This window comes from Manacus vitellinus, unplaced genomic scaffold (assembly GCF_001715985.3).
Source record: "Manacus vitellinus isolate BGI_N305 unplaced genomic scaffold, ASM171598v3 scaffold_10_pilon, whole genome shotgun sequence".
In the NCBI taxonomy this organism is placed as follows: domain Eukaryota; kingdom Metazoa; phylum Chordata; class Aves; order Passeriformes; family Pipridae; genus Manacus; species Manacus vitellinus.
This window is the reverse complement of record NW_021938838.1, coordinates 8,390,620-8,418,511: the sequence shown is the minus strand read 5'-3', so window position 1 is coordinate 8,418,511 and position 27,892 is coordinate 8,390,620. Positions and strand designations below refer to the sequence as shown.

General features: G+C 48.4%; 1 protein-coding gene across 1 annotated transcript; it reads right to left on the bottom strand.

Moving 5' to 3' along the window:
- Window positions 1-20: 20 nt before the first annotated feature.
- Window positions 21-27,892, bottom strand: SPG7 (SPG7 matrix AAA peptidase subunit, paraplegin). Its single transcript, XM_018084254.2, has 17 exons — window positions 27,785-27,892; window positions 26,408-26,510; window positions 25,388-25,477; window positions 22,128-22,378; window positions 21,200-21,339; window positions 18,929-19,031; window positions 17,341-17,466; window positions 16,910-17,072; window positions 16,621-16,794; window positions 12,037-12,161; window positions 10,731-10,833; window positions 9,401-9,511; window positions 5,589-5,704; window positions 4,163-4,319; window positions 3,854-4,017; window positions 3,031-3,108; window positions 21-1,113 (listed from the first exon to the last, which is right to left on the bottom strand). The coding sequence occupies exons 2-17, from the start codon at window positions 26,454-26,456 to the stop codon at window positions 907-909; spliced, it is 2,157 nt and encodes a 718-aa protein (XP_017939743.2). The 5' UTR covers window positions 26,457-26,510; window positions 27,785-27,892; the 3' UTR covers window positions 21-906.

Below are 27,892 nucleotides of genomic sequence, written 5' to 3'. Positions count from 1 at the left end.
TATTAAGCCAGCCAGGGCACTCCAGGCAGCAACAATCACTTTAATGCTTTCCCTGATGAACACCAGACAGCCCTGTCAGCAGGGCCTGTTTTGCAAGAGCCACAAGGATGGAGCAGCTTTTCCTGAGGATTCCCAACACATGTACACACCTGCTTTTGCTGAATTTCCAAGAGCACCTCTACAGCTCTGAACCAGCAGTTCAAAACAGTTTTCCCACATGTACTTGGAATCACTCTCTGCACTGCTGGTTTCTCATGTCCCACTACCGAGCTCTGCACACAGATTTTCCTTAATCTCTGCTTAGGAAACACTTGCTATAAAAACTGGATATAAATTATTGAACAGGGAGAAGGAGGCCCTTGTTCTGTACAACTCCACAGCTCTAATGAGCTTCATATGTGCCAGAACATCCCCCCAGCCTGACACATTCTACACACACGGAGGCACATTGTGGGCAGTTTATTCCAGCCAAGGCTGTTACTGTGTTGTGTTCACAGCAAAGATGCTCAAAGGTTACACAAGAGCTGCTCAGCTCAGCTCAGTTTCCCCAGGCTGGCACCCAGGGCACAGCCCTGCCCTCCTGCCATGGCACACAGCACAGCCAGAGCTGGCTTACATAGGATCTTTCATCCCTAAGCACATGTACCCTGCTCCTGCGTACCAGAAACCTTCACAGCAGATCAGACTTGCCCAACTCCTAATCACCACCACCCTGCTGGGAATCAATTCCGAACTCCTGAGGAGTTCTCATTCCTGCAGGATAAAGCAAGGTGCAAATGTAGCCATCCCTTAATTTTGGGGTAACAACAGCACAGCAATTCCCTGGTCAGCATCTTTGACTCCGGAGCTGAGAAGGGAAAGGGTCTGTGTTCCAAAGAACCCTCCCATTCCACATAGGAGTGGGCTTCACACTGGTCTCAGGCGTGGTTCCTCCTCCTCCTCTTGTGGTGGCTGAGGGGGTGTCTCCTCCTCCCTGATGTCCTGTTTGTCCCTCTCTGCCTGCAGCCAGCTCTGAGGGGCGATCATCTTCTTGGGACCGTGGGGAGGGGGCCCGATCAGGGCCTCAATGTCATCATAGTTGATCACTTCCTTCTCCAGGAGGGCACTGGACAGCTGGAAAGGAGAAATGAGGCACTGTGAGGAACAGGGGCTCCAAACTGCCCGTCTGAGCTGGTCTGAACTCTGCCAGCTCGAATCAGATCCCAACACCTGCCCAGAGCACAGGGTGCAGATTGGTTTTATGAAAGTACATTTCCTTGGGTCAGTGGCATACCCAGTGACTCCTAGTTCTCTGCTAGGATCCACATGGTTCTGCATTGCAGAGAGAACAATGTAATTTTAAAAACAGTTGATTATTTCTTCAGAATTGGAGATTTTCAGACAGCTTTCTCATCAGTTCTCTGCTGAGACAGGACTGATAGGGTTAGGACACGTGATAAATGACAGAACTTGAAAACTTAGAGGCTTTATTTTTTTTCCAAATAAGGTGAAACTCTCCGACTTTCAGGAGTCAGGAGCAGACTCCAGCTGTCCCCCCTAGATGGGATGACCCCAAAGCCACTGGAGCCAGGACAAAGTTCTCCAGGCTCCGGCACTGTTCCCAAGAGCGCGTTTGGCCAGGAACGCACAGCGTGACCGCAGGCAACAAAGCAAGCTCTTGGGAATGGGAATGAGAGCTCCAGGAACAATGAGAGAAGTGTCCCTCCTGCCACTGTCACTGCACCTGTGGCCCTGCCCAGGAGCCAAAGCAGCAGCAGTGAGACCTCGGGCAGGCCCACAGCCCTCCCTGCACACACAGTGCTAACAAAGAGCTGCCTGTTCCTGCAGCCATGGGCTGGGGGTCAGCATGAGTTCCTCTCCAAAGAAGTGGAATTCTACAGCCCCTCTGGCAGCAGCACCACCCCTCTGGAGCAGCAGGTGGCTTGTCCAGCATGGAACTGCTCAATCCTGCTGACCAGACGGGAGGCTCTGGCAACTGAAACATTGACTCTGGAGATACTTTGGCTTCACTTTAAAGTTTTTCTGAGCTGAGCCTCCAGCAAACATCTGGCTGCTGTTAGATGGCAGCAGCAGGACAGAGGAGCCTGCAGAGACATCCCTGAGGATCCCTGCTCCAGAGCTGCCAGGGCACTGGCCTGGGGACCAAGCTGTCTCTGTATCACCAGAGGCCTGACACTGTGGAGCTGAAGGGGTTGTTGTTGTTATTCTCGTTTGTTTAAAAAGAAGATTTAAGGAAAATAATTGCTTGATTTGCAAAGTATGCAACACTAAGTTGATCCTGGTCATTTTGGATGTCATGGACTGGATTTCTGAAGGGAGGTTAAGGAGATACACAGGGTGCTGTGACTCTAGTGTGGCTCAGCCCAAACCAATGGGCACACAGCTCCTGGCATGGGTGGGGATGTGCCAGGGTGGGAGACTGGTTAGGAACTATCAGGATGCAAAGGGGAGGAGGCAAAGCTCTACTTTTGCAATGAGGATTCCTTGGTGTATCAGGTGTCAAGGAGGATGTACCAAGGAGGTTTTATCAGGTATCAGGGAGGTGAAAACTGCCTGGAGTCACCAGAAAGCAGGAACCAGCCCCAAATCAGCCAAGGTGACAGGTCCCATATTCCTTCACCAAAGCCAGAAAGTGTCCACCCGATTGCTGGCTTGGCTTCCCAAAATCAGTCACTGTCTGCTCTCCAGGAAACTCCACTGCCAAGAGGCAAGCAGAGAAGTGCAGGTGAGGGACATAAATTCCAGCTTTGATCACTTGCATGAAGCACTCCCCCTCCTCTACCCTGCAAACACCAGCTGGTGTGAGGAGGCAGCTACTCAGTGCTGGGAAAGGCACACATTCCTCCCCGTGCCTGCTCTGAATCCGGGGGATCCACAGTAAACAGTCACTTGTTCCCAACACTCCCACTACGAGACTTTCTAGGAGAGAGACATTGCAACAGCTGAGCTACAGAGCACAGAAAGCAGCAAAGCAAAAACCAGTAGAAAAAACCCAAAACAACACACAAAATCCCACACAATCCAACTCACTGTTTGCAGCTTGTCCCTGTTCTCCAGTAAGAGCTTTTCCGTCCGCCTGTAAGCCTGAGCCACTAGGACTTTGGCTTCCTGGAAGAAACAAGAAGAGAGATTTAGGGTGTAGGTGGCAACAAACACAATGTGTGGCTAAACAAGGAGAGCTCTGAGGGATGGAATTTGCAAACTGAGCCAGAACATGGTTCCCATCCACAAAAACTATGGATAAACTGGAAAAAGGCCCAAGGAGCGCTGGTGATAAGGTGCAGTGAACTCCTGCCCTAGCACAGCTCTTCAGGGCAGTCGTAGCTGATGGGAAATGCAGATTAAGGCTGCCCAGGAGCTAAAGGTGCAGCTCAGCACAAATCCCAGGGAAGCACAACCACAGTGCCTCAAACAAGAGCTTTTTTGTTTCCAGCTTTTTGATTTTTCAACGAAAACAATGTTTTTTTTTCCCAGCATTGAGGCTCAATTTCCTGTCAAAACAGGTTGATTTGCAGTCAGTCCAATCGTCATTTTTGTTAGATCTGATGTAGGAACTGCAGACATTTACACTGTGCAGCTGAGACTGTAACACACAGATTTCTTGCCATCTAAGTACTGCATTGCACAAGTTACCGGGCTGAACTCACATCCAGGTGGGATTCTGCCTGTTCCTAAGGCCTCAAGGCAAAGCCCTCACACAGCCACACATCAAATAAGTGCTCACCTGTTGAAATCCACTACTCAGTAACCTACAGCAGAATGCAAATTGTTTGGGTGTAAGTCACTTGCATCGTTTCACTGAACTGCAGAAAGCAAAAAATAAAAAGAACGATTTAACCCAGGGTGGCCTTACATGGTCCATCATTTGCTGGAGGCCCTGGCTGAAGGGGCGTCGGCCAATCCCAGGGGCACTCTCCAGGTCCGGGAAGGAGAGCTGCCCGATGCTGGGCACCATCCCGTACTGCTTCACCATGGAGTAGGCGATCTTGGTCACCTTCTTCAGGTCATCCTGTGCTCCTGAGCAGGATAGACACACACACAGCGTTTGCCAAGGACCAAAATACACCATTTGGCATTTCTTCTTCCCAGCACAGGAAGCCTCCGTCCTGTGCTCAGAGCACTCTGGACCTCTACTTGCCCTTGCCAGGCTCTGGTTCCTCACCTGTGGTGACCTTGTTAAAGGTGATGGCCTCAGCCACTCTGCCCCCCAGTGCCATACACATCCTCTCCATCAGCTGCTCCTTGGTGAACAGGTACTGCTCCTTGGGCAGGATCTGTGCGAACCCCAGCGCTGCATTTGTCCGAGGGGCTATGGACACCTGCGACACAGAGCAGCTCCCTCAGCTCACAGAACAACACAGCTCCCCACTGCAACAGCACAGGGAGGGCCCCTACACTCCCAGGGAAGTTTGTCCATAGCAATGGACAGGCTGGTCTACAGGGACACGGCAGAGGACCACAGTGTGTCAGGATTCCTGCACTGAAGGCTCTGCCTGCACACACTTTCTGCTTAAGAAATGCAAAGGAAATTATCCTTAAGAGGAAGCCAGAGAAATCCTGAGATTTAGGAGTTCCTTTGGAGCGTATAAGTCAGAGTTCATTGATTCTGCTCCAGAATCCCTGAGACTACCTGCAAAAAGAAAGTCTTCAGAAAAATAACAACCATTTCCCCCACCCATTAAGCGAGAGTAATTAACACCAGTTCTGCTTACACAATGGGTCATTCAGAGTGAATGTGCTGCTGGTAGTCAGCCAAGGAACTGTCACCCTTGTCATTCCACTCCCCAACCCCATCCCAGCGTTCTGGCTTTTGGAGGAGATGTGCATGGATCACATCCCGGGGTGCCAAAGAGGCCTTTCCCTGCAGAGAAGGGCTTCAGGCAGAGAACCTCCCAGTCTGAAAAACACAGCTCCCCAGCAGTACCAGAGCAATTCCTGCAATGGGAGCTTTGCTGGCTGAAACGTGATGGGTGAGGGATCACATATGGAGCAGCCTGGAAGTGCATGACTGAGCAGCAGCACCAGGAGACAGTTGCTTCTAATTTTTAACTGCAAAGCTTCTCCTATAGCTGGTTAATCAGCTTTGCACCAGCACTATCATCAGTGGAGCCTAATACTGGATTTCTCTACAGCAAAATCTAGGGACATGGTTTATAGAATCACAGAATCATTAAGGTTGGAAAAGCCCTCCAAGACCCTCAATTCCAACCTTTAAGTGAATCCCACCAGCCCACTAAACCAGAGTGTGAAGTGCCACACCCAATTGTTTTTGAACACTTCCAGGGATGGTGACTCCAACACTTCCCTGGGGAGCCTGTTCCAATGCTTAACCACTCTTCCAGTGAAGAAATTATTCCTAATATGCAACCTGAAGCTCTCCTGGTTTAATGGTGGGCTTGGCAGTGCTGGATTAATTAATTCTGTGATTCTCTATTTGCCATTTATTTTGCTGCAGTATCACTGCAGTTGGGGTAACACAGCAGAATTAAACAGAAGTACCACAAAGTAATCTGTGGCAGTGGAAGCCCTCAGGACTCCCTTCTGTCCCAGTGACCAGCTCATCACACCCCTCCTGGCAGTGGAAGTACCTTCATGACGGCCTCGGTGTGCTCCAGCAGCCACCCAACCAGCGCGTGACCGGATTCATGGAATGCCACAACCTTCCTCTCTTCTGGTGACAAGATCTTACTTCTTTTGGCAGTGCCTGTAGGATACAGACCAGGATTTGATAAGGTATCAGAAACAGGTGTAACCAGAGGGGCATAACCTGGTCCAGCTCAGTGCACAAGCTCACGCAGCCTGCGGCTGAACAATTTGTGCTGAACTTGGCAAGGGAGGGGCAGCAAACCCCCTTTAATTACAAGCTTGGAAGTGGAAAGCGATCCATGCTTGGAATTGCTTGAAAACACTGGCAGAAATTTTCCCCCTTCTCCTCCTTACAACAGATTTAATCATTAGATAAATGATTTGACATTTGATTCGATCACAGCTCAAGAACGCGAAGCTCGGTCCTGTTCCCAAGGACAGATCTGCAACAAGGCAGCTTACTCTTTTTCTTGGAAAAAACCCAAAACAACACAAAAAAACCCCAATAACAAAACCCAGAATGAGTCTCACACTGATTTTGCTGTCTTCAGTCCCTTAGGCAGAATATAAGAGAAATGTTGCATTATATATATGAAGTCCCAGTTGAGAAAATTGTGCATTAAGACTGTTCAAATCAGCAAAAGACCAAGAGTAGATACAGAAATCCTTCCCCAGAGCCTGGAAATGTCTCTGATTACACATGGCATGCTCTGTATGAGCTTATTCCCAGGCTCCTGAGAACTAGCAAATGAAGCCATATCTCACACTTAATCCTTCCTCCAGAAAGGTGATTTTTGAAAGTGTCTATTTTCCAAGTTGGCAGAGCAAGTCCAAAAAGGATTAGAAAAAGAAAGGTGAATGGAAGTAGAACTTCTGGCACATAGGAAAAATAAGTACAGAACACACAGTGTGTAAGGCACTGTATAGAACATACAGTTCAGAATGTTGGATGCAGAAAGATCCCAGGACTTCCAGGTCAGTGTCCCCACACAGCCCGGAGCAGCAGAGGGGAGGGCAAGCAGTCAGGAGCAGTATTGTACAAAGCTTGCTTCATGTCTTGGAAAACAACATTCTATTAACATGAATTTTTAAACAAAGTCAAGGGCTTTATTAAACAAGGAAACAGTAAAATTACTATGGTAGATCTTGTAAAATTACTGCTCAGGGACCCTGGAAGCTGCTGTGCCCTGCAAGGCACGATGGAACAGCAGATTAATTGCTACTGCCTTGATTTGCAGCAGTCAGTCCCTACACTGCCTTTAGCAGCGTGTGAGCATGGCCCTGTATGGCTCTATCCACACAAAGATGCATCTATACTCTCTCTAAATATATATATATATACATACACACACTTAAAAAATTCTGGAAGCATTCCCACGTCAGCCCACTGAGGGAGGGACTGGGAGAGACCGTGTTCTTCACAACAGCACACAGTGTGCCTACAAAGATTATTGCTTTTCCTACATAAAGTAATCTCCAGTAAGGAAAGTTCCCTGAAAGCCTGTACTTATCACATTTATGAGACAAAGCACCCAGAAAGCAACTTTGGTGCATCTCCGCTGGCCTTACGCAAACCTCTCCAAGAAAATAGGCTCCATCCTCTAATGCCAAGCCCTAAAAGCCTCTGTGTGCTCCACAGGTTCCTTCCCTCACTCCCAGGAGACCTGACTAACTGCTTTCTGTTCCCAAACTAAAAACACAATGGGAACTACCACAGAGAGAAGTTCTTGCTCCTCCCTTACAGCAACACAAAGCTTTAAGGCTGACAGGGCCTCTGGACTTACAAAGTTTCCTTTTGATTCCACCCCACTGTTATTAAAACCAGAAGCTCCTAATGGAAAGCACAGTAATATCTTCTTTCTTTCTTTCAAGAAAAGCTTTTATAGGAACTGAAATGCCCTCTAGATTGTGAAACCCAGCAGCATTCCTACAACATGGCAAGGGTACACTTAATAGAGGAGCCTCGGGGGGTTGTTTGGGGTCTTTTAGACTCAGTCTACAAAAAATAGCCAGTCCTGGTAATATGAGAGAATCTGATTAAGCAACAAAAAGACTCTGTGGCCTCTTACACACCCCAGAGCCTGAGTGAGGCCAGGCAGCTCGAAACTGCCAAAGCCCATGTCCTGCAATGCCCCACCACACGAATCCCAGGGATCCCTTCTGCTGCCATCCCCTCTGGCCTTCCTTGCTTTTTGCTTCATCTTCCAAGTGTGGGGAACTAAGACAAGGCTGGAATTCAGAAAGAAAAGCCAAGTGAATCCCTACAGGTCTGATGCTTTCACTCCTGCAGATGGGAAAGTAAAGCACATCTTTACAAGAGAAAGTGGTGTCAGGACAAGGGGGAATGGTTTCCAACTCAATGAGAGGAGTTTTAGATGGGATATTAGGAAAAAATGAGTGGTAAGGCCCTGGCACAGGTTGCCCAGAGAAGCTGTGGCTGCCCCATCCCTGGAAGTGTTCAGGGCCAGGTTGGACAGGGCTTGAAGCAGTCTGGTCTAGTGGAAAGTGTCCCTGCCCATGGCAGGGGGTGGAATGAAACGAGCTTTAAGATCCCTTCCAACCCCAACCATTCTGTGATTCTATGACCTTTGCTGTGGCTTGACGAGAATTTCTGTGTTACAACTCCAGTTGTCTCACTGTCCACTCCTGGGAGCTGCTGAGTACAGGCTGGGATTCCTGTTTTTACCCACAGCCCTCCAAGGGTTTTCTTTTTCAGCGACAGGTGAAACTTTCAGGAATTTCTCAAAAAACTAGGAACTCTCCAGGCATTTTCTGATAAAGCAAACGCTCAGGACTCAATTCCAGGATCAGGAAATAAATGACCCAGCACAAACATCCTGTTCCACATGCTCCACTAGAAAAGCACAGAATGGCAGTCTGTGTGCCCAGCTGCCCCGGGAACGACACTGCAGCCTGGAAGCAGTAAAGTGTCTGCTTATGAAAACCACAGCCTGGCTCCAGGGCAGTTCAGCCCAAAACCCACCACATTCAAATCCCTCAGGTGAAGTCAAGAGTTCTGGGAACTCTTTTCCCTTCCTTACAATACACTGTTACAGGGAAATCTCCAGAGGTTCCTCTCCTGGCAATGGCACAAGTGGCAGAGAAAGGCCACAGGATGTTCTCAGAGGGAGAACAGTGCTCCACTGTCTTGCCGTTTATTCTGCCAATTCATCAAAGCCTGGGTTTGGAGGCCAGAAAGAAAAATCTCTTAATTTCTTGCTGTTGAGGATGCAAAGCCTATTTGCTATTCATGTTTATGTAGCAGGTGTCCAGAAAAGCGAGAGAAGCCTAGACATACTGCCACTTTTATTCTTTTTAAAAAAATTAACCCACAAAAATCCCCAAGCTTTCAAAATGAAAAAGCCACACAGATTTGAATTCCCCTCTTTATTATTTTGTCACTGGCCATTTTCCCTAAGCTATGGGTTGAGGCTCCCACAGAGTCAGGAAGATGGATCCATTTGGGGTCTTCTTCAGAGAACTTTCTGTGACTGGCATTGAAGACTTTCAGGTCAGACCACAGTTAGGACCCATCTGTCTTTCTGGAACGTAACCTCCTCACCTGAGCCTTCTCTCAAGTGGAACAGACTCCAGAGGCAACAACAGAAATGCTGCTGCACTGGCACAGGCTGCCCACAGAAGCTGTGGCTGCCGCATCCCTGGAAGTGTCCAAGGCCAGGTTGGACGGGGCTTGGAGCAACCTGGGCTAGTGGAAGGTGTCCCTGCCCATGGCAGGGGGTGGAACGAAATGCTCTCTAAGGTCCCTTCACACCCAAACCATTCCATGATTCTAGGAAAGGGCTGGATCTCTCACCTGCAATGACTCTCTCCACAGCATACTCAAAGTTGGAGGTGTCGATGGATTTGTGCCCTTCCCTGGCAGCGTGAAGAGCAGCTTCGTTACAGATATTCGCTATGTCAGCTCCTGCAGACATGAGTTTACAGGAATTACATTGGATTTGTGTGTGACAGAGAATTCAGAGGACAGAACAGGCAAGAACAAATCTGGAGAAAGACCTAAGGAAGTCAAACAGCCTGTGCTTTTTGTTCCTTGGGAACAGAGAGCCTAGTCCATGGTGTTTATGTTGGATTTGAACAATACAACTGCCTTGGCAAGGAATGCTGATACCACACAGAGCTCAGCAATCCAGGAGCAGGCTGAGGCCAAGGCTGGCTCCCAGGGACAGGGATGGTGTGGGCAGTGGGCTGGCACAGGCTGCTGCTCTGCTCAACCTTGGAGCCAAGAGAAGGAACATCTGTTCCGAGTTTGTGTGGGTGGGTTTGGTGGTGGGGGGCTGCTCAGAGAAGTCACAGAGAGACAGAGTGCTGGGGCCTATGAGAGGGAAAACCCAGGAAGCATATTCCAGGAACACCACATAAACAGGAACTCTGGAGCCTCCTGCTCAGCACTGTTTCAAGCTCCCAGGGACACACCCTGGAAGCAGTCTTGAGGCAGGAGCCAGGCAGAGCTGTCCAATTTCTACTCTGACCAGCAAAATAATTCCTACTCATTCCTCCCATCGCTTTCCTGGTACCATAAATCAATTTAAAAGCATGAAGCCAAGTCAGGGGAGGGTAAGGTTGGATATCAGGAAAAGGTTTTCACCCAAAGGGTGGTCAGGCACTGAAAAAGTTCCCCAGGGTAGTGGTCACAGCCCCAAGCCTGAGTTCAAGGAGTGTTTGGACAATGCTCTCAGGGACTGGGTGGGATTTTGGGGTGTCCTGTGCACGGCCAGGAGTTGGACTCAGTGGTCCTGATGGGTCCTTCCAACTCAGCATATTCTACAGTTCCATTAACTTAACAGCCTTCTCCCCTGAAGTGCAACACCTCATCCTCAACAACAGCTTGGACTGGAGCATGAGCATCCTCCTCTTAGGAATTAGGAACCTGGGCATTATAAAAGCACATTTTCCCTACACCCCACACCCCTGCTAGTCCAAGAAATTTCAGAAGACTGAAAATAGTCATGAACAACTGCTCATCAGAGCTCAGAAAGGAGCTGGTCAGGTTCCCACTATTTCCACAGAAATGGAGAAAAAAGCCCTTTTTGACCAAAACACTCTGTTAAACCCACACCCTGCAGGAGCTGCAGCCTGAGCTGCAGAGCTGAAGTAGGAGCTGCACTCCTGAGGACAGGTCGTACCGCTGAAACCTGGAGTGAGCTCAGCCAGGTGCTGCGAGTAGAAACTGCCATCCTGGATCAGCTTGAGGCCCTTCAGGTGATGCTCAAAGATCTCCTTCCTCTCCTGTAAAGAACACACAATCTCTGAGCCCAGCCAGGGGACCGCAGCACAGCAACTTCCAACACGCTGTCCATGGCAGGGAGCAGGGCTCTGGCAGGGGGACGGCGACAGTGCCAGCAGAGGGCAGGGCTGTCCGTGCAGCTTCCAGTGCACCAGAAGCCCTGATAAACACCCAGCTCTCAAATTCTCAGCAGATGCAGGAGGCTGTGCCTGAGTCACTGCTTTCTCTCTCAGGGCCACTCTCCCGTCTACACTTTCACTCTGATCTGTCTCAACTTTTCCCTCACCATAAAAGCTCTTGCAGGAAGGAGCTCTGACTGCCTCGACCTGCTCCTGTACAAACCACAAACTGCACACCCCATGCACAGCTCCTCAGCCTGCACCCATTTCCCAGACGGAGGTGGGGGTGAGATGCCTGGCGAGCAGCCACCAAGTGACTCATTCAGCTGGTCCAGGAGATCCTGACTCAAACAATGGGCTCAGTTGCCAGGGTTTTTCCCCTTCCTCCTTCAGGGCAGCTGCACAGTTCAGCCTTCCGGGGGCCAGACTCTATCAGGCATTTAAGGTATTTTCACTGAAAGCTCTGCAGAGGACAGTGAAGCACAGATGGGAGAGGAAGAGCTTGTGCTGGCAGAGTACACAGATCCTAACTGCAGCTGAGTCCATTCCCAGAACTCTGCTACAAATGTCAACACAGTGGACGTGGAAAACTCCTAGTAAATGGATTTAAAAAGCATTCAGAAGGAGAAAGTCACTTAACAGGCTGCCTAAAGGAAAATGAGGAGCCTTACAAGGATAGGGAGGGCCATAAACCTACAGAACAAATGGTGCTCAAGGCACATGACAATTTAAACTCTCACAACAGCCAATTGCCAATTAGGTGCTTCCCAATTTCCTGGAGAGAAGACACAAACACAGTTCTGCATCTGCATGGCAAAGGGAACGTCACAGAAGAATTCAAAGCCAAGCTCTACCAGAGCAGAGATGCTCCAAACCAGTGAACTGTCACTTCAGAGAAACAGGCAACTGCATTAGCATGACAAACCCTTGACTTAGAGCACAGAAACAAGAATAAAGGCAAAGAGAAGCTCAACATCTCCATCTCCTCCAAGCTCAGCCTTTGCCAGGCCTGTGAGTCACCAGCAAGGACCGGGACACCTCAGTCATCAGCATTCGGGGAAGGACAGGGTAGCTGGTGGAACATACCTGGAGTGTTGGGAGGTCAATGAAGATGTGCCTGTCCAGCCTCCCAGGTCTCATCAGAGCATTGTCCAGGACATCGGCGCGGTTGGTGGAAGCCAGCACTATGACGTGATCCGTGGTCCCCATCCCTGCCAAAGCCAAGGGAAAACAGAGGGGAGGGTTTTTCCCACTTCAGACTGCACTGCAGGCACACAGTGGGCTGGGCAGGCCAGAGGCAGAGTTTGCACAGCTTTAGCACAAAGCCAGGTGTTCAGAGCAGCCTTTGGGGCAGCTGGGGCTAAGAATGTCCCCTTCAGCTCAGAGCAAAGACAGGAACGAACCACCCAGGTCACCCAGGACAGTCTCTGGCCATCAGGGATACTCTGAAATCCCCTTTTCATTTACTTACTGAACCCTGGCTTAAAAGTTCTATTTCCCTTCCCTTTTTGTCACATTTGGGAACTGCCCCAACTAGAACCCAGAACAGAATCTCTCTATTCTGACAAGTCCACAGATGCCTTCTCACCCATCTTAAGTCATTTCCTGCTCCTTTAGCTCCAGGTTGTACAAGCAGCATATCCTAGCTGAAACAGCTTTTCCTTCCCACAGAAAGCCCTTTCAGTTTTTATTTACTTTCAGTCTTCAGTCACAGACAGGCCACCAGGATCACCAGGGGAGGGACCTCTACCCGCTCAGGTTAATGCAGAGAAAATATGGCTTTGCCTCTCAACAAGAAGCATGTTACAGCACAAGATGATCTTTGCCAATTCACTCATCTCTTACCCTCTGCAGGCACCCAGGCACAGTGCAGGGCACTGCACAGACCAGCCCTGCAGAACCTGCACCACAGACACAAAACACAACCTAAGAGTTCTGCAGTGATTATCTGCACAGAATTTGGTCAAGCCACAGTCAGAGCAAGTTTTGCCTCCAGGCCTTAAACAAGGGAGCATCAGGATTTACAGGCTGCCTGAGAGCAGCCTCAGTGGAGGCATCAAAGGCAGACAGGGCTTCCTGGGAAGGCAGAGCACTGGCAGCTGGAGGAGGGCAGAGGGGCAGGCATTGTGCTGCTGGGTGGGGAGCCAGAGTTCATGTTGAATCATTGCCCCACACTGTTATTTATTACATTCCACCAGGTGCCTGCAGGCCCCTGGGCATGAGTCACCTGCTTCCAGCACATTCCCCAGCCCTGGCACAAACAGCCTTCCCAGGGAAAGGACATGACAGTCCCATGTGCTTCCCTCCCTGCCAAGTCCCACACTGTGGAGAGGCAGCTCTGTGCACGTAAGCTGGGCTGCTTTCAGCTCTCAGCTCCACCAGAAGAGCTGCCAAATGTGTCAGCGTGCGAGAGCTCAGCACAGACCCAGGTTCCAGGTGAGGCAGGGGACTGGCTGTGCCAGCCTGTGCTGCAGCAGACCCAGTGCTCCCTCTCTGCAGGTTCCTGCCTAAACAAGCTGCTGGAGAGGATGAAGCCAAGCACCCCTGAGACGTGTATCTCACTGCACTCTAGAGTGGGATAAACAAGCAGAGCCTGATGGGCAATCCAGGAATGGCAGGCTTTATTCCACAGCAGGATTAGATGGTACAGTGCATTATCTGCCTCGCAGCTGGGGACACTCTCTTAAAATAGGCCTGACTATTAGAGCAAATTAAAAACCAGAAGCACTGTGAGCATCCTCCTCACATCAGCTTCTGCCCCACTTGTTCCCCAGCCTGTATCCCAGCAGTGAGAAACACTGCTCCAAGAAATCCACAGCCACAGCCTCCAATTCATGTCACTGTTCCCTATGCAACATCACCTGGAATATCACAGGCAAAGATCAGCCAAAGGAACAGGCTACAAAAACAACACCTCATCATATCAAAAAGTGAGGAACAGCTCTGAAAACGCAGCCTGAAGAGAGAGTTCCTGCCAGGGTCACAAATGAACCATTTCAGAAGGGAAAGGGAAAAGGGTCCACTTGAGCTGCCAAGTGCTGTGCTCCACAGTGACCAGCACACTGTTTGGTGGGCCCCTCACCTGCAGTGTTGCACTGTGTCACCCTCCAGCCATTTGTCCAAAAGTCTTTGGACATCACCTGGGAGCAGCAGGAGGGGCCCCTTCCCAAGAGAAGCCCAAGGGCTGCATATGGCACAGCTTGGGACAGGTCTTGTTCGAGGGCTCCAGGTGAAGAGTTGCTACCAAAAGCTGTCCTGCATCTCATTCACACACCCCAGCTCAGCCCAGGACTGGCAAAGCTCCTCTCAAAGCATTCTGAACAGAGCAGAGATTTGGGTCACATCCCTCTTCCGCTTGTCTGCGATTTGTGAGGGAGATTCACTATTCAAACCAGGCACCTGCTCTGACAGAGCCCGGAGCTCGTGCGTCACTCCGCTCCTACAAACAGCTTTTGTGGAGAGGCTCCCTCCAGTGCCTCCCCTTCTCCCACCAGACTCCCAGTGCTTCCCAAACACAGAGCAAGACAGAGGGAAGGAAACCCAGGCTGATGAAGGAAGAGCACTATGGTTACTCCGAAATCTGCACACCAGCATGACCCAGCTCCAACCTGCACACTCACCCCTTACAGAAGGTTTCATACAGCTCTGACCCTCCTCTTCTCTCTCTTCCTTCCCTCTTAGGAATCTCATTCAATCACACAAATGCAACAATCACTGGTGACTCACAAATCTGCTTTTGTGTATGATTTTTTTCTCCAGTAAACACCCAACTCGGGTCTATGGTGTTGCTTTGCCTTCAACCCTCAATTTAAGCTCAACACAGCTAAACCAAAGCTCTGAATGTTCCATCTCAAGGCTTCCTTGCAAACACTCACCACTCCTCCCACCTGTGCTGGGACAGAAATGTCCCCTTCCTAAAAACCTTATTCACTATAAACCTGAGAACTGTTTTGCCATGGTGCATGTGGCACTTCAGTGTTGCTTTAGGTGACATGCTCCATTAGGTAACACTTCAGTGCCACGTGCCAGGATCCCTGCTGATCCCATGTTCCCACTACCAGGCTGACATCCTTGCCAGCTGTCGCCTGTTTGACAGTGTCAACTCCTTGGTCTGGTTTTTCAGGGTGTGTTTGATAAAGCACTGAGCAAAATGACAGACTCAGTACATGATCTGTGTGAGACATGAATAAAGAATGAGATAATATAAATTTAAAAATAAACCAGGCAGCACAGAGCAAACAAGGGACTACAAAGCACACATTGAGGATAATATTTACCTTCTAAACTCAATTTCCAGTGGAGCTGTACCCTCATTTCTGCATTGAGACTCACCAAGAAAACACTCCAGAAACCACACCTAATTTTTACAGACTGATGGAAATCAGACATTTTCATTTTTAGGACAGAGATGTGGAATGCACTGACTGCATATTCCTGAACAGACATGCAGGCTTCCTTTAATTCAGGTGCCAGCTCATCCTACAACTGTCAGGGGAGAAAGACCCACCCAAGCCAGGATTGCTGTTCTGTGTCACCACTGGCCTTTGCTGTCCAGACCATCTACTTCACTGTGAACACTCAGTACAGAGCCAGCAGTTGTAACTCAGGTCTGGGGATGCTTCTGAAGCACAACTGCTTTTAATTTTTCACATGAAGAGTGTGATGAGACAATGTGACAGTCAAGTTATGAGTCACAGATCCAGTGAAACAAACACTCCCTGATGGAAATGCAGGTGGTGGGTTATTCCTTACCCTGCTCTGCAATAACAAGATTTAGCAACAGAAACACTGCAGTTGGTCAGTGCTGCAGGCTCAGAGTTAGAACTAAGCAGAGCCAAAAGATCATTCTTTGTGTAAAAGTGTTTCAGCAAAGGGCCAATCCTGGATGGAGAACAGCCAGAAACTACACGAGTGTGGCATCAACCAGGACTTGTTTGCAAAGCTTCTCTCTCTCAGTTTAAGGAACAAGCAGATAACATAAACATAGGGCAAAGGACAGGAGAATGGATATATTCCATCACCTATGTCCCTCTGGGACAACTGAACTCTAAACCCTGACAGGTTTTAAACTGTCTCAGATGGAACACAGCAAGTATCCAGTGACATTAATGGCCAACTGGACCTAAACTCCAGAGTTTTAAAATTTACTAGATTTAGCCCCAAACCCTTAAAAGCCCGTGTAAATGTCTAGATTTCAAGGGGGTTTTCTCCACAACATGATCACAGCACACACTTCAAGATCTGTTGCCCAGAGGCTGAGGTTGTGGACTCCTCATCCCTGGAAGTGTTCAAGGCCAGGTTGGATGGGACTTGGAGTAACCTGGTCTAGTGGAAGGTGTCCTGGCCTATGGCAGGGGGTGGAATGAGATGAGCTTTATGATCCCTTCCCACTCAAACCCTTCTAGGATTCCATGATCTGTCCTGAGCCCAGTCACTTTCTCAGGCACCCCCAGCTCCGGAGCAGTCCTGCCTACCAAAGGGACAGCTGGAGAGGATATACTCCAGTGCCTTCAGAACCAGAGACTAGTGATGGGGTACATGGGCTCAGACTGGTTCAGACTTCAGCAAGAGAACACTTGCTGGAAAGGCCAAGCACGTTCAAGCAGGATAAAGCTAAACAGGCCAACAGCTTGGATCTCTGAGGAGACAGGGGCAGGGAGAAACACTGACCATCCATTTCCACCAGCAGCTGGTTTAAGGTCTGCTCCTCCTCAGCATTGGCAAAGCCAGACACATTGGTGGAACGCTTCTTGCCCACGGCGTCAATCTCGTCGATGTAGACGATGCAGGGGGCGCGAGCCTGCGCCTCCCGGAACAGGCTCCGCACCCGCGCGGCCCCCAGACCTGCAGGGCAGGGCAAGGACAGAGAAACCTTGTACCTAAACCTGTCAGCAAAGCCGGCCAGCTCCGACTGCACAACGGAGCAAGTGAGCTCCCCTTGATCCTCAGAGCACCTTACCTCCAATCACCTCCACAAACTCAGAGCCTGCCATGGCCAAAAACGGCACCTGGGCTTCCGTAGCCACAGCCTTGGCCAGCAGTGTCTTCCCACAGCCCGGCGGGCCCAGTAACAGGGCGCCCTTGGGCACCTTGGCCCCGAGCTGGAGGTAGCGATCAGGATTCTGGAAAGAAAAAACAGCAGGTCAGACCCACAGCTCCCACTGCACCTGCACCACAGTGTGGCCTCCCAGAGCTTCCTGAGACTGTTTTCAGCCTGGGCAGCTCTGAGCTGCCAATGGGAGCAGCTCCATCTGCATGGGAACTGGAAATACAGAGCTTATTTCATGAGAGGCTGCCCAGAATCACGAAGAATGAAGAGCAGAACACCTCCTCCTCCCCAGGTCAGCCATCTATCCCAGAATACACTTATTTCGTTCTACTTTTATATACCTTTAAATAGTCCACAAATTCCTTGACTTCCATTTTTGCCTCATGCATTCCTGCTACATCCTTGAAGCCAATCCCTTTTCCAGATTTCCCATCCACAATGGTAAAACGAGCCATCTTCAGCTGGTTCTGTGGAAGGCAGCACAAGGACTGAAAAAACTTGGACAACAGTCTGAAAAAAGGCTGTTTGCTATGTTTTGCAAGATAGCCAGCCCAGCCCAGCCCAGGTATGAGCTGTCCCTACAAAACACCACCGAAGTGCCCACCAAAACACTGGTGTTTCACTAGTTCTGCTCTGAAGACACTTCCCAGATGGATTGTTGACTCTAACTTCATTTATTCACGTTGGGAAGTGACAGAATAAATCCGCAGTAATAGTCCCAACACAATCCAGCTCAAACTCCATGTAGACCAGGCAGGGATACTTCTTAAAAACATGCATCCAGAACCTTACTCAGGATCTTCTCCCTGATTTCTAAATGCTCTGATCCTTAATACCACATGGGACAGATAGAGCTTTCAGGAATATGTGTTGATGGTAAATAATTACCAATAATTTCTTACAAATGCATAGAAACAGACATTTTGCACTGCTGTCTGATGCTGCTGCTGGTTTCTGCTGAACAAACCCCAGGTCAGAACTAGAGGTTCTCAAACTGAACAGCCACCACATTTCCGTCCCCTGATGCATGTGAAGCCACAGTGAGAGTCAAACCAAGAATTCAGTTAAACATCCTACTCGTAACTGCTCAGCATGTTCTACCCAAAACAGGCTTTTTCTTTCACAAGAAAGTTTACAGCTTCTGAGGCCTCTGAAATACCCAAAGAAAGAGTTAAACTTGGGGCCTGGCTGTCCCCACTTAGGCAAGGACACAAACCAGTCCTCAAGGCCTCATTACTCAACACTTCTTTGAAATACTCTTTCTGAGAGCAGCTGCATCCTTTTGTTCAAAGAGGATTTCAAAGCCAAAGAGAACTGCGGAGGAGACTGAGTGGGAAATCCAACAAGGGGCTGAATTCACTGTGTTTTCATCCCCAGTCCCTGTGGTCAGTGGCAGAGCACCCTGGGCTGACTCCTGCACTTTCATCAGCTGATCCAGGCCAGAGTGGGAGAGGGGAGGAGGAGGTTTGCCTGATGTTGCAAGCGAGACATGCGGCAGGAACGGAACAGGCCAACACATAATGAACTCCAGAATCTGAACATATTTTATAAATTGAGAACTCATTTTGCAGAAAGCAGCAATTCCTACTTCTGGCTGTATGGGAGGCATGTTGGCAGGGCCCAGTGAAAAACACCATCTGCAGCTGCAGCTCATTAGCAAGCTTTGAAAACAGCAAACTGGACTGAAATTCCCTGAGCTCAGCCCTTCCTGCCTTTGGGAAGGGAACGGATCTCAGCTAAGGCCAGTTAAAGTACCAGCCAGGGAGATGATCAGCACAGGATGCAAGATGTGGCAAGACTGGAGAGTCCTGGGCACCAGTTCACCCTTATCCTGCACTGACTTTGCTGGGAAAAAGGGGAGGAGATAGCCCAGCAGAAGCCAGGACTACCCGCAGGCTGCAAAACATCCTCAAAATCCAGGCTACTCACGAAGGCGTTGAACCCTCCGGCCCGACTTGCCACCCTGAAGAGGCGGAAGATGCTCCACAGCATGGACACGGCCACCAATGTCACTATCAGGGAAAGGACATCACTAGAAGGACAAAGACAGGTACAAACTGAAGTATTCAGACACAACCTGGTCAATATTCCCCAACATGGCTATTTTCAGTGTTTAAATGTTCTGCCATTTAGGCTATGAGCAGACACAACTAAGAAAATGGAACTTTTACAGGCTTTTATACAGATATACAGAACCCCATACCCCAACTATTACATAACCTGAGAAGTGAAGCAGAGGACACTGGCAAACACTGCCTACAGCTGTGGAAGGAATTCAACCTCACCATCCCCTTCAGAGGCATTTCTACTTCTAAAACAAACAGCACCTTCAGGCGGTCAGGTCACACCCAGAGCAGAATCCAGCGGGGCTGGCAGTGCATCCAAAGGGAGCTTGCTGCAGAAGACCTGTGTCTGGTAACACTAGGGAGATTCCAACTCACTTAATCCCACACTGGCAGAAATTCCAGGCTTGGTCTCCCATTAAGAGCCTGCCCTGTCCTCCCTGGGCGAATCTCTCAGGAGTCCTTTACGGCACAAAGAATTGCTCCAGCACCAACACTGTCAATTTTCCGTATCCTTTGGAATACCCATTGCATTAGGAGGGAGATGAGGAGCAGGGATGACACTCCAGTCCAACACTGTTACAGGACAAACATGTTGAGGATAAATATTTTTTGAGCTCTAAACAAAGGATGCCCCAAGAGCACGAAAAATGATCCCATGTCAGATGACAGGTTGAAACTGGTGGGCCCCTGTTCTGCTCCACATGCCTGTGAAATCATCCACCCTCTCCAGACTTCTGTGCCTTATCTTTACACCAGGAACGCGTGTTCCGCCTCTCACAGAGGGACGATTTACTGAAGCAAGGGACCAGAATGAGCTCTATACCCAGCTGCATTTGTTTCTGCTCAGTGAGAAATCCAAAGGTAACACTGAAACCTGAAAGTCACCTTCAGTTTGTCTGCTCTGCAAACAGGATTAATTCTGAAACACCCTGAGCACCCACACTGCAGAGTGAGCCGAGTCCAAGGGCTCTGCACCTCACACATTCAAACTCCAGACTGACTCTGAATTCTCCAGACATTCATCAGGTCTCCTGAGAGACTTCACACCTCATCACAACCCTTAAAAATTTTTTTTTAAATCTCTTTTGAGGGGCAGGGAAACAGCTTGTGTTGGTGGCTGATTGTCTGTTCAGTCCTCTCTTCCTGCTACACACAAGTCTGAAAAAATTAGCAAGTTCTGAGTTTGAACTAAAGGGCTTGTACTGCACGATCAATTAAAAAAGCTTATCGTCATATAAACTATATATTAAAAATGTGCAAATGTTGATCAGAGGACAAGTACCAGACAAAAGCCAGCCCAGGTGTCCACTCACACACAAACATGACATTGTTTCACACTTTGGCAAGATGCCTGGGAGGAGGAATTACACACACTGGCCACCTCCAGAGGGAAAATCACCACGTCCAAATCCTCTGAGCTACTAACAGCATGTGACACGCTCTGCCTGGTGCAGAAGCAGGTGACCAGGCCACTTCAGCAGGTGAGATCTGCTATTCACTCTTCTTGCTCCTAACAGTTTATTTCAGAATGAAAAGTATTGAGCATTTTTTTGAAAGCAAAGGCTCTTCGTTTGGGCAGCAGGAAGGGCTGTAAGTTTAGTAGAAATGCTCCTCTCACTGAGGTTTGGTGTGCTGGCACCAAAGCTGCTCCACCCAGCACGTGGCACCAGAGTAGGCTGTGGTCAGACCTGCTCTGGGGCAAACAGGCCAAAACTGTTTAATTTTACAGCCTGAACCACCACAGGCCTCCCTGGAAGCATTTCAGTGCACCCCTAGCCTTCTGCACAGACCAAGATGTAACATCACTTGTGTCAGGATTTTTTAATCACACTCTGTACTTGAATAATTGATTATAAGGACAAAAAGTGCTCAGCTGGGCAAGAATGCTTGGTGACTCTAACCCAAAATATTTTGTCTGCTGCATCCTGCAAATCCAGACACCTTCCTGGGACCCTCATTTTGGAAACATTAAGGTACATCTAGAGCACCTTATCTTTCAGAAATATTCATTAAATGCTCCAAATCCGAGCCCACATTTTTGCTCTATATTTACATAGCATTAAGCTGAAAGTGACTTTCCCCCCCAAGCGAGGGATGTTGTCACCAACACAGTAAGGACAAATTTATGTCATACTTTCCATAAAAGCCAGGGTGTTTGTAGGAAATAGGGATTCTCTCTCTCTCATCAATATTCAGCTCATCCTCCACAGCTCTCAGCTTCTCCTCGAATTTGTCGATGTTTGCCACACGCATGGTGTACAGCAGTGTCACGTTCTGGGGACAGGCAGGCCAGAGCAGCAGGTCAGTACTATTGATTAGGTATAAATACATAAGCAAGGAGCAGAGGTGCACAGCATTGACAGGTCAGGGAAAAATTATCTTTATGTCACACCCTTTGATCCTGCACCTATGAACTCACAAGCAGAGGACTCCAAATGAATTTAGGAACCCTCTGGTCTTTCCAGCACCTTATGAAAGCATAAAAGTCAGGAACTAAGCCTCAGCTCTCTATAAACAAGGAGATGCAAATGAAATAAGATGTATCCAAAAGCAGTTCCCTGTTCTGGTTCCCTGACCACAGTAGGGGGTGGAACTGGATGATCATTAACGTCCTTTCCGACCCAAACCATTCTGTGATTCCATGATTCCACCTCAGTATTTTAATGTCTCAAGCCAGTTTTAACAATTCTTAGTGGTAACTCCTGGATGTAAACACAATGCTTTGTTTCCATTTTGGAAGGTTTAGGAAGGAAGGCTGATGGAGTTTGACAGAACACTCAAAACTAAAATCCAAATAGGAGAAAATTTTCGAAAGAAGATCCAGTAATAAGAGTTTACAATCTCCTGGACATGTTCTCCTATATCTGACTGAAAAAACTATTGAATTTCCCAGCTTTTTAGACATACAAAATATTTTTTTCCCAGACCATTGTTGATTATTTTTACAATTTGAACTAAAAGTCCTAATTTCCAGGTTGATATGAGTAATAGAAGTCCCCTGAACTTCAAATACAAGAAAGAAAGAATCAGAGAAGAGCAAATTTGTGTACAAAGTCACTCACAACTTGTCCATGGGGAGTTCCTCCTGGGTGCAGGTAGATCTCTACGATGTCACTCTCTGGCACCACCTCGATCCTCTGCACCTCCCCCTTGGCCAACATCTCATTCACAAAGTAGTTCCAGGAGATGTTGGTGCCTTCCCTGTTCTCGCTGACCAGGAACCGAAGCATCAGCACGATGAAGGTGAGGACGAGCAGTGCCCGCAGACGTTCCAGGTGCATCTGATTTTCCCTTCTCCTGCGTTTCTCCTCCTCTTAAGAAGAAAGATCCAGAGGAAAAAAGATAGACATGTAATTGTGAAGCTTTCTGATCCAAAGAAGAGATAATTAAATGACAAAGATTAATGCAGTGGAACCTGTCAGGGTTTTTGTGTTGCATGTTTGGTTTCTCCTGCAGGACTGTGCTTCATATGGTCCTAGTGCACCAAACCCACTAAAAACCCACCAAATATCATTCCAGTTCAAAACGAGAGACTCTCACTTGCCTGGCCCCATATGGATGGGGGTCGAATAAAGCCAGGGGACTCCTGTTAGAAATCAAACTCCAGAATGATTATAACCCACTTTATATAACATGGGTCCACACCACCCAGTCCTCAGGCTGTTGCCAATGTATCCAATGGGAAATATTAGGAGTAAACCCAGTGTCACTGGTAAATCCCACAGCACAATTCAATGACCTGCTGGCACCAGCACCGTGACACCAACACCACTGCCCCTACCTCAGGAAATACCTGCAATTGCAAAGAATGTGAGGTAGCACAGGACACAAATACACTGCAAATCCATCTGCCTGTTAACCAAATTGCCCAGATTTTCCTCCATGTTATACAACTCATCTCATGTTTCAAAGGGGTTGATAACTTGCCCATATTAAGGATCTGCACCCAAGAGAAATTCCCATACTGGATATGCTTTCCCTGCCTTTACTGTACTAGTGCCACACTGAAGCAATGACACAAGGAAAAGGGATGTTCTACTTCGATTATTTGCCACCAAACCTTTTCTCCAGTCTCCTAACATTTTTTTTTCTGCACTGCACAGGCAAATTTACAATTCTATGGGCTGTAAAGGACTGCCACAGCTCAGTTCAATGTCACTGCTGGTCAGTGTTTGAGTTGTTCAGATGACAACAAATATCTCCTCCTCTTTCCAGTCACGTGAGTGTTCTCAATATATAATTTAGTACTTGCTCTTGATATACAATTTAACAGCACTACCACCACGGCACACATAAATACCCTTCTACACCCAGAAATAAATTAATTCTGTGCCACTGGGCTCTAATGCACCAGTGCTGCAGCCCAGATTCGATTTATTTGCAAATTCGTAACCAGTGTCCTGACACCAGCATTTATCACCGGCCACCAATTAGACCCTACGCACGCGGCAACAAAACCCAGGGACAAACACATGACCCAGGCAGCTGCTAAAAAAAGTCCTCTGTCCTTCAGAGGCACAGCATCATTTTTCACTGGTTCCCAGCTCTGCTCCATGCTGGAAAGGAAAGGCCTGTTCCTAAATAGACACAAAGCAGCTTGGCAGAGAAATCATCATTTCAGAAGGCCGTGACAAGCTCAGACACCGCGTCCAGCCCACCCCCTTTGTTCTCCACCGCCATCCCCTCACTCTGTGTTATCTGCTGGATCCAGCTTTGTTAGGACTAAGGAATTCATCCCAAAGCTGCAGGATGACATCCTTGACAGTCTTATTAAAGAAAATTTTTATATATATAGATATGTATATGTATCTATATCTATGAATGATAGAGGAATAGTCTGGGCAACATCCTGAAAAGCTCAGCAAGTTCTAAATAAAAAGATTCTACAGAGAAAAGAAACTACTGCAGAAAAGTGAGTTCTGACAGGAAAAGTCCATCTATAGCTGTGCAAGTTCCTTGGAGGTGTCAGAGTCAACTCCTGCTAAAGCACTTTTCTGTATTACATTTCAGACCAAGTGGAGGCCCATAACCTGCCCTAAACACACACAACTGGGGGTGTAATCACAAAAACATCACCCCAGGGGGAGACCTGCCCATTAGACATCCTGACACAACTTCCCTTATTTCTAGGAATTAGACTTGTCTAGGACCTTTAACCTGCAGCTGAGTAATTTCAGGGGAAAATTCCATTTCTAGAAAGCTGGAAGGCAACACCAAGATTTCCTCAACTCTGCATTTAATTAAGGACAATATCAATCTTTCTCAGCTGAGGTAAAGTGTGACTGTCTGTACAGCACAACATCCACACCGTACCACAAGCTGCCCCACAGTATTCAGGAAATGAGTCCCAGTGACTGGATGTGACACTTGCAAGCAACAGCTGTGGGAATACTTCCAGCTTTTGAGTCTCCATGAGCCTCCACCAAGCAATGATTTGCCATTAACCCCAAATCTGAACTCTCTGATTAAAATCTTTGCAAGCGCTGTGGTGACAGTTTGAAGAGTTCTTTTTAATAATTACTGCAGAGACAAGTGTTCCCCTGGAGACATGGGGCAGCATTCCTGCTCCCAAAGCCAGGCTATCCATTAATCACAGGAGAAAAGAGGCCACTGAACATGGAGCATTGCTGTTTACTGATTTTAACAGCTACAACACCTCCAGAGGCTGTGCTCAGTCATTCTGTGGCCTTGCACACCAAGGGCAACAAACTCCAACTTCCTTCCCAAGGACTCCATGATACCTGCACTCACATCTCACTGCAGACTTCATCCCAGTTAAATGATCAAGCAGGAAAAGCCACTGCTGTGGCCTTAAGGACACTGTAGTGACACCAGCCAGGCTGTCAGCAGCAGCAACTGACCTCTCACTTAGGAAGTAAAAAGTCCAAGAGGATTTGACTATTAAGCACAACAAAGGAAAAGGCAACTGCTCACATCACATGACGATACCCAGGGAAAGGTTTATAAAATAAATTATGAAATTCTATTACAACCTGTGTCACTTAAGCATGACATTAAGTGCCTCCCAACCCACAGTACAAAGGTCTGGAGCCATAGCAGGGTTTGGAACTGGATGAGCTTTAAGGTCCCTTCCCATCCAAACCATTCCAGGATTCTATAATTTATATGATCTGATTTAAATCTTACAGTCCATCATCTATGCCAAACTTGCTCTTAGCCACAGATTGTACGAGTGGTGAGTTACAGGCACAGAGAACTAACCAGAGGCAGGAGCAGGAAGGTGGATCTCCCTCCCTGTCTGCCCCTTCCCCTCACACACACAGAGTTTGGTTCAGTAAATCTCTTTTTGGCACACACATACCGTCCTCCTCTTGTGGAGATTTCTTCTTGGATCCTCCATCCTTCTGGCTACTCCTCCAAGAGCTGGAAGTAGTAAACCAGTAGGTGCTACCTGCAGGCAAGCAGAGGTCAGTGGTTACTGCTGAGGGCAGTGAGAAGGTGACTGAGGATGGCAGAAATCCATGTGAGCTCCAAAGGCAGAGGAGGGAAAGCTCCACATTCCCCCAGGCAAAGAGCTTCGTGTGCCAAGGAACCCGGACAGCCTCACTTGAGAGGGATTCCTTCTGTTCCCTTATAGAATGTATATATTTTTTACAATACAAGCAACATCTTTTTGGTCAGAGATTGTTTTAATGGCATGGCAGAAATAATTTGGAGAAATTGCTTTAGTGCTGAAAAATGGATACAATTCCCAAGGCAGAACCATGGCAGAACCATGGCTAACACTGGAATGGGAAGATAGGAACAGCCCCATACCAGGGACTAGAAATGCTCATTAAAGGAAAAACAGGTACTGAAGTTAAATCAGGTTGCTCAGGAAATGCTGTGGCTGCCCCATCCCTGGAAGTGTCTGAGGCCAGTGTGGACAGGGCTTGGAGCAACCTGGTCTAGTGGAAGGTGTTCCTGCCTATGGCAGTGGGTTTGGAATATGATGTTTAAGGTCCTTTCCAACCCAAACCATTCCATGACTCCAAGGTTTCCAGCAAGGCCATCCAATGGGATTTCAGAAAAAAGTGAAGATGTTTTTGTCTGGGGCTTTGCTGATGAGGAAGAGAAAGATTCTCTAATTTAAAATATACAGATTTAAAATTAGCTGTAGGTCTAACGACTCTGGTGCTTCCTTAATCCCCTGAGCTCCCTGTGGGAAGGACTGTTCATCCCTGTCACCAAACCAAACCCTAAACCCCTGCAAAAACCCCCAGCTCCCACAGCCAGGAACAGAACAGCTCTGCTGCAGTTTTGGGAAGGCAGAGAGAAGGTTAGGAAAGGTCAGTTCTCTTATCAAATCAGACCTTTTCCCTTCCTCCTCCTCAGGACTCACCCAGGAGATTCCAAAGTCTGACTGGATCTCGGATTAAGTGCTGTTTCATCAAGACTCCACCAGGACCTTGACGTGGGGGGGAAAGTGTTTGTGCCAAGAGAGTCTGAGGGAGGAGAGAAAGGAAAACAACACAACCATTGGCACAGTGCTGTGAAGGCTCAACCTCCATATTCCCTGAGACTCACATTCCTAAGCACGGGAATGTTGTGGGTGAGTGTCAGGAGAGCAGCTGGGAGCCCTGGATGTGACTCCTGGTTGTTCTGTGCACTCCCCACATGACTTTGGAGATGTTGTTTATAACCCAGTTTAAAGAAAGCACAGGTATAAACATAAACACATACTCAAAACACTTAATATTTAGTCTTCCTGTATCCCTGTTTTTCATTCTAAAGGTATGTTAGAAATCAGTTCTTAAAACGTTGTTTCCCTACCTTAGGAGGAAGTTTTTTAAGGAAAAAAGGACTTTTAAAAGGAAATTTTAAGGATTTCTAACCCTCCTGTATCCCTGAAGGAAACTCAACAGGAATCCTGCAGTGAATATTCACATTTAAAGGCAACTTCAAGAACATTTGAACTAATATTTACTAATTCTCTCACTGAATAAAAGTCTGGCCCTTCTCCGATGTGATTCCCTGTTTCCCCTCCACTGCACAGGTTCCAATTCCTACACCAGGCTGAAACCCTTCACCAGTTTTTCCCCTTTTTTTCCAGCTTGTGCTGGGGCAAGATGGCAACCTTGGGATTGATGCTCTCTAGAACAGAACAGCTTAAGATTTAAATTGATGCCAGAAAAACCTGGCATGAAACAACATCCCACATTGTTTTCCCTCCATATCGTTAGATGGTCGGGGGATGGAGCTGGGGGTGTTCACCTGGAGAAGAGAAGGTTCCAGGGAGACCTTAGAGCCCCTTCCAGTGCCTAAAGGGGCTCCAGGAGAGCTGGAGAGGGACTTTGGACAAGGACCTGGAGTGACAGGACAAGGAGGAATGGCTTCCTGCTGCCAGAGGGTAGGGTTAGATCAGATGTTGGGAAGGAATTCTTGGCTGTGGGGATGGGGAGGCCCTGGCACAGGTTGCCCAGAGAAGCTGTAGCTGCCCTACCCCTGGAAATGTTCAAGGCCAGGCTGGATGGGGTTTGGAGCAACCTGGTCTAGTGGAAGATGTCCCTGCCCATGGCAGGGGGTGGAATAAGACGGGCTTTAAAGTCCCTTCCAACCCAAACCATTCCATGGTTCCCACGGTGTTTCCCAAGTCGCTGCCCAACAGCGCTGACAAGACGACCTTCGGGATGGCACAACTTGAGGACCCTCCCGAACAGCCAAACGTCCCTCCCGCCCGGTTCTCTTCCTCCCCCGGTGCTCGGTGAGGTCCCGTTACCTGCAGGCCACGTCCCCCGCCGAGGGTACCGCCGCGGGGCCGGGCCCAGGCGGCGGCGGGCGGCCTCCAACAGCTGCAGCGGCCGCGGAACAGCAGCCCCAGTCGCAG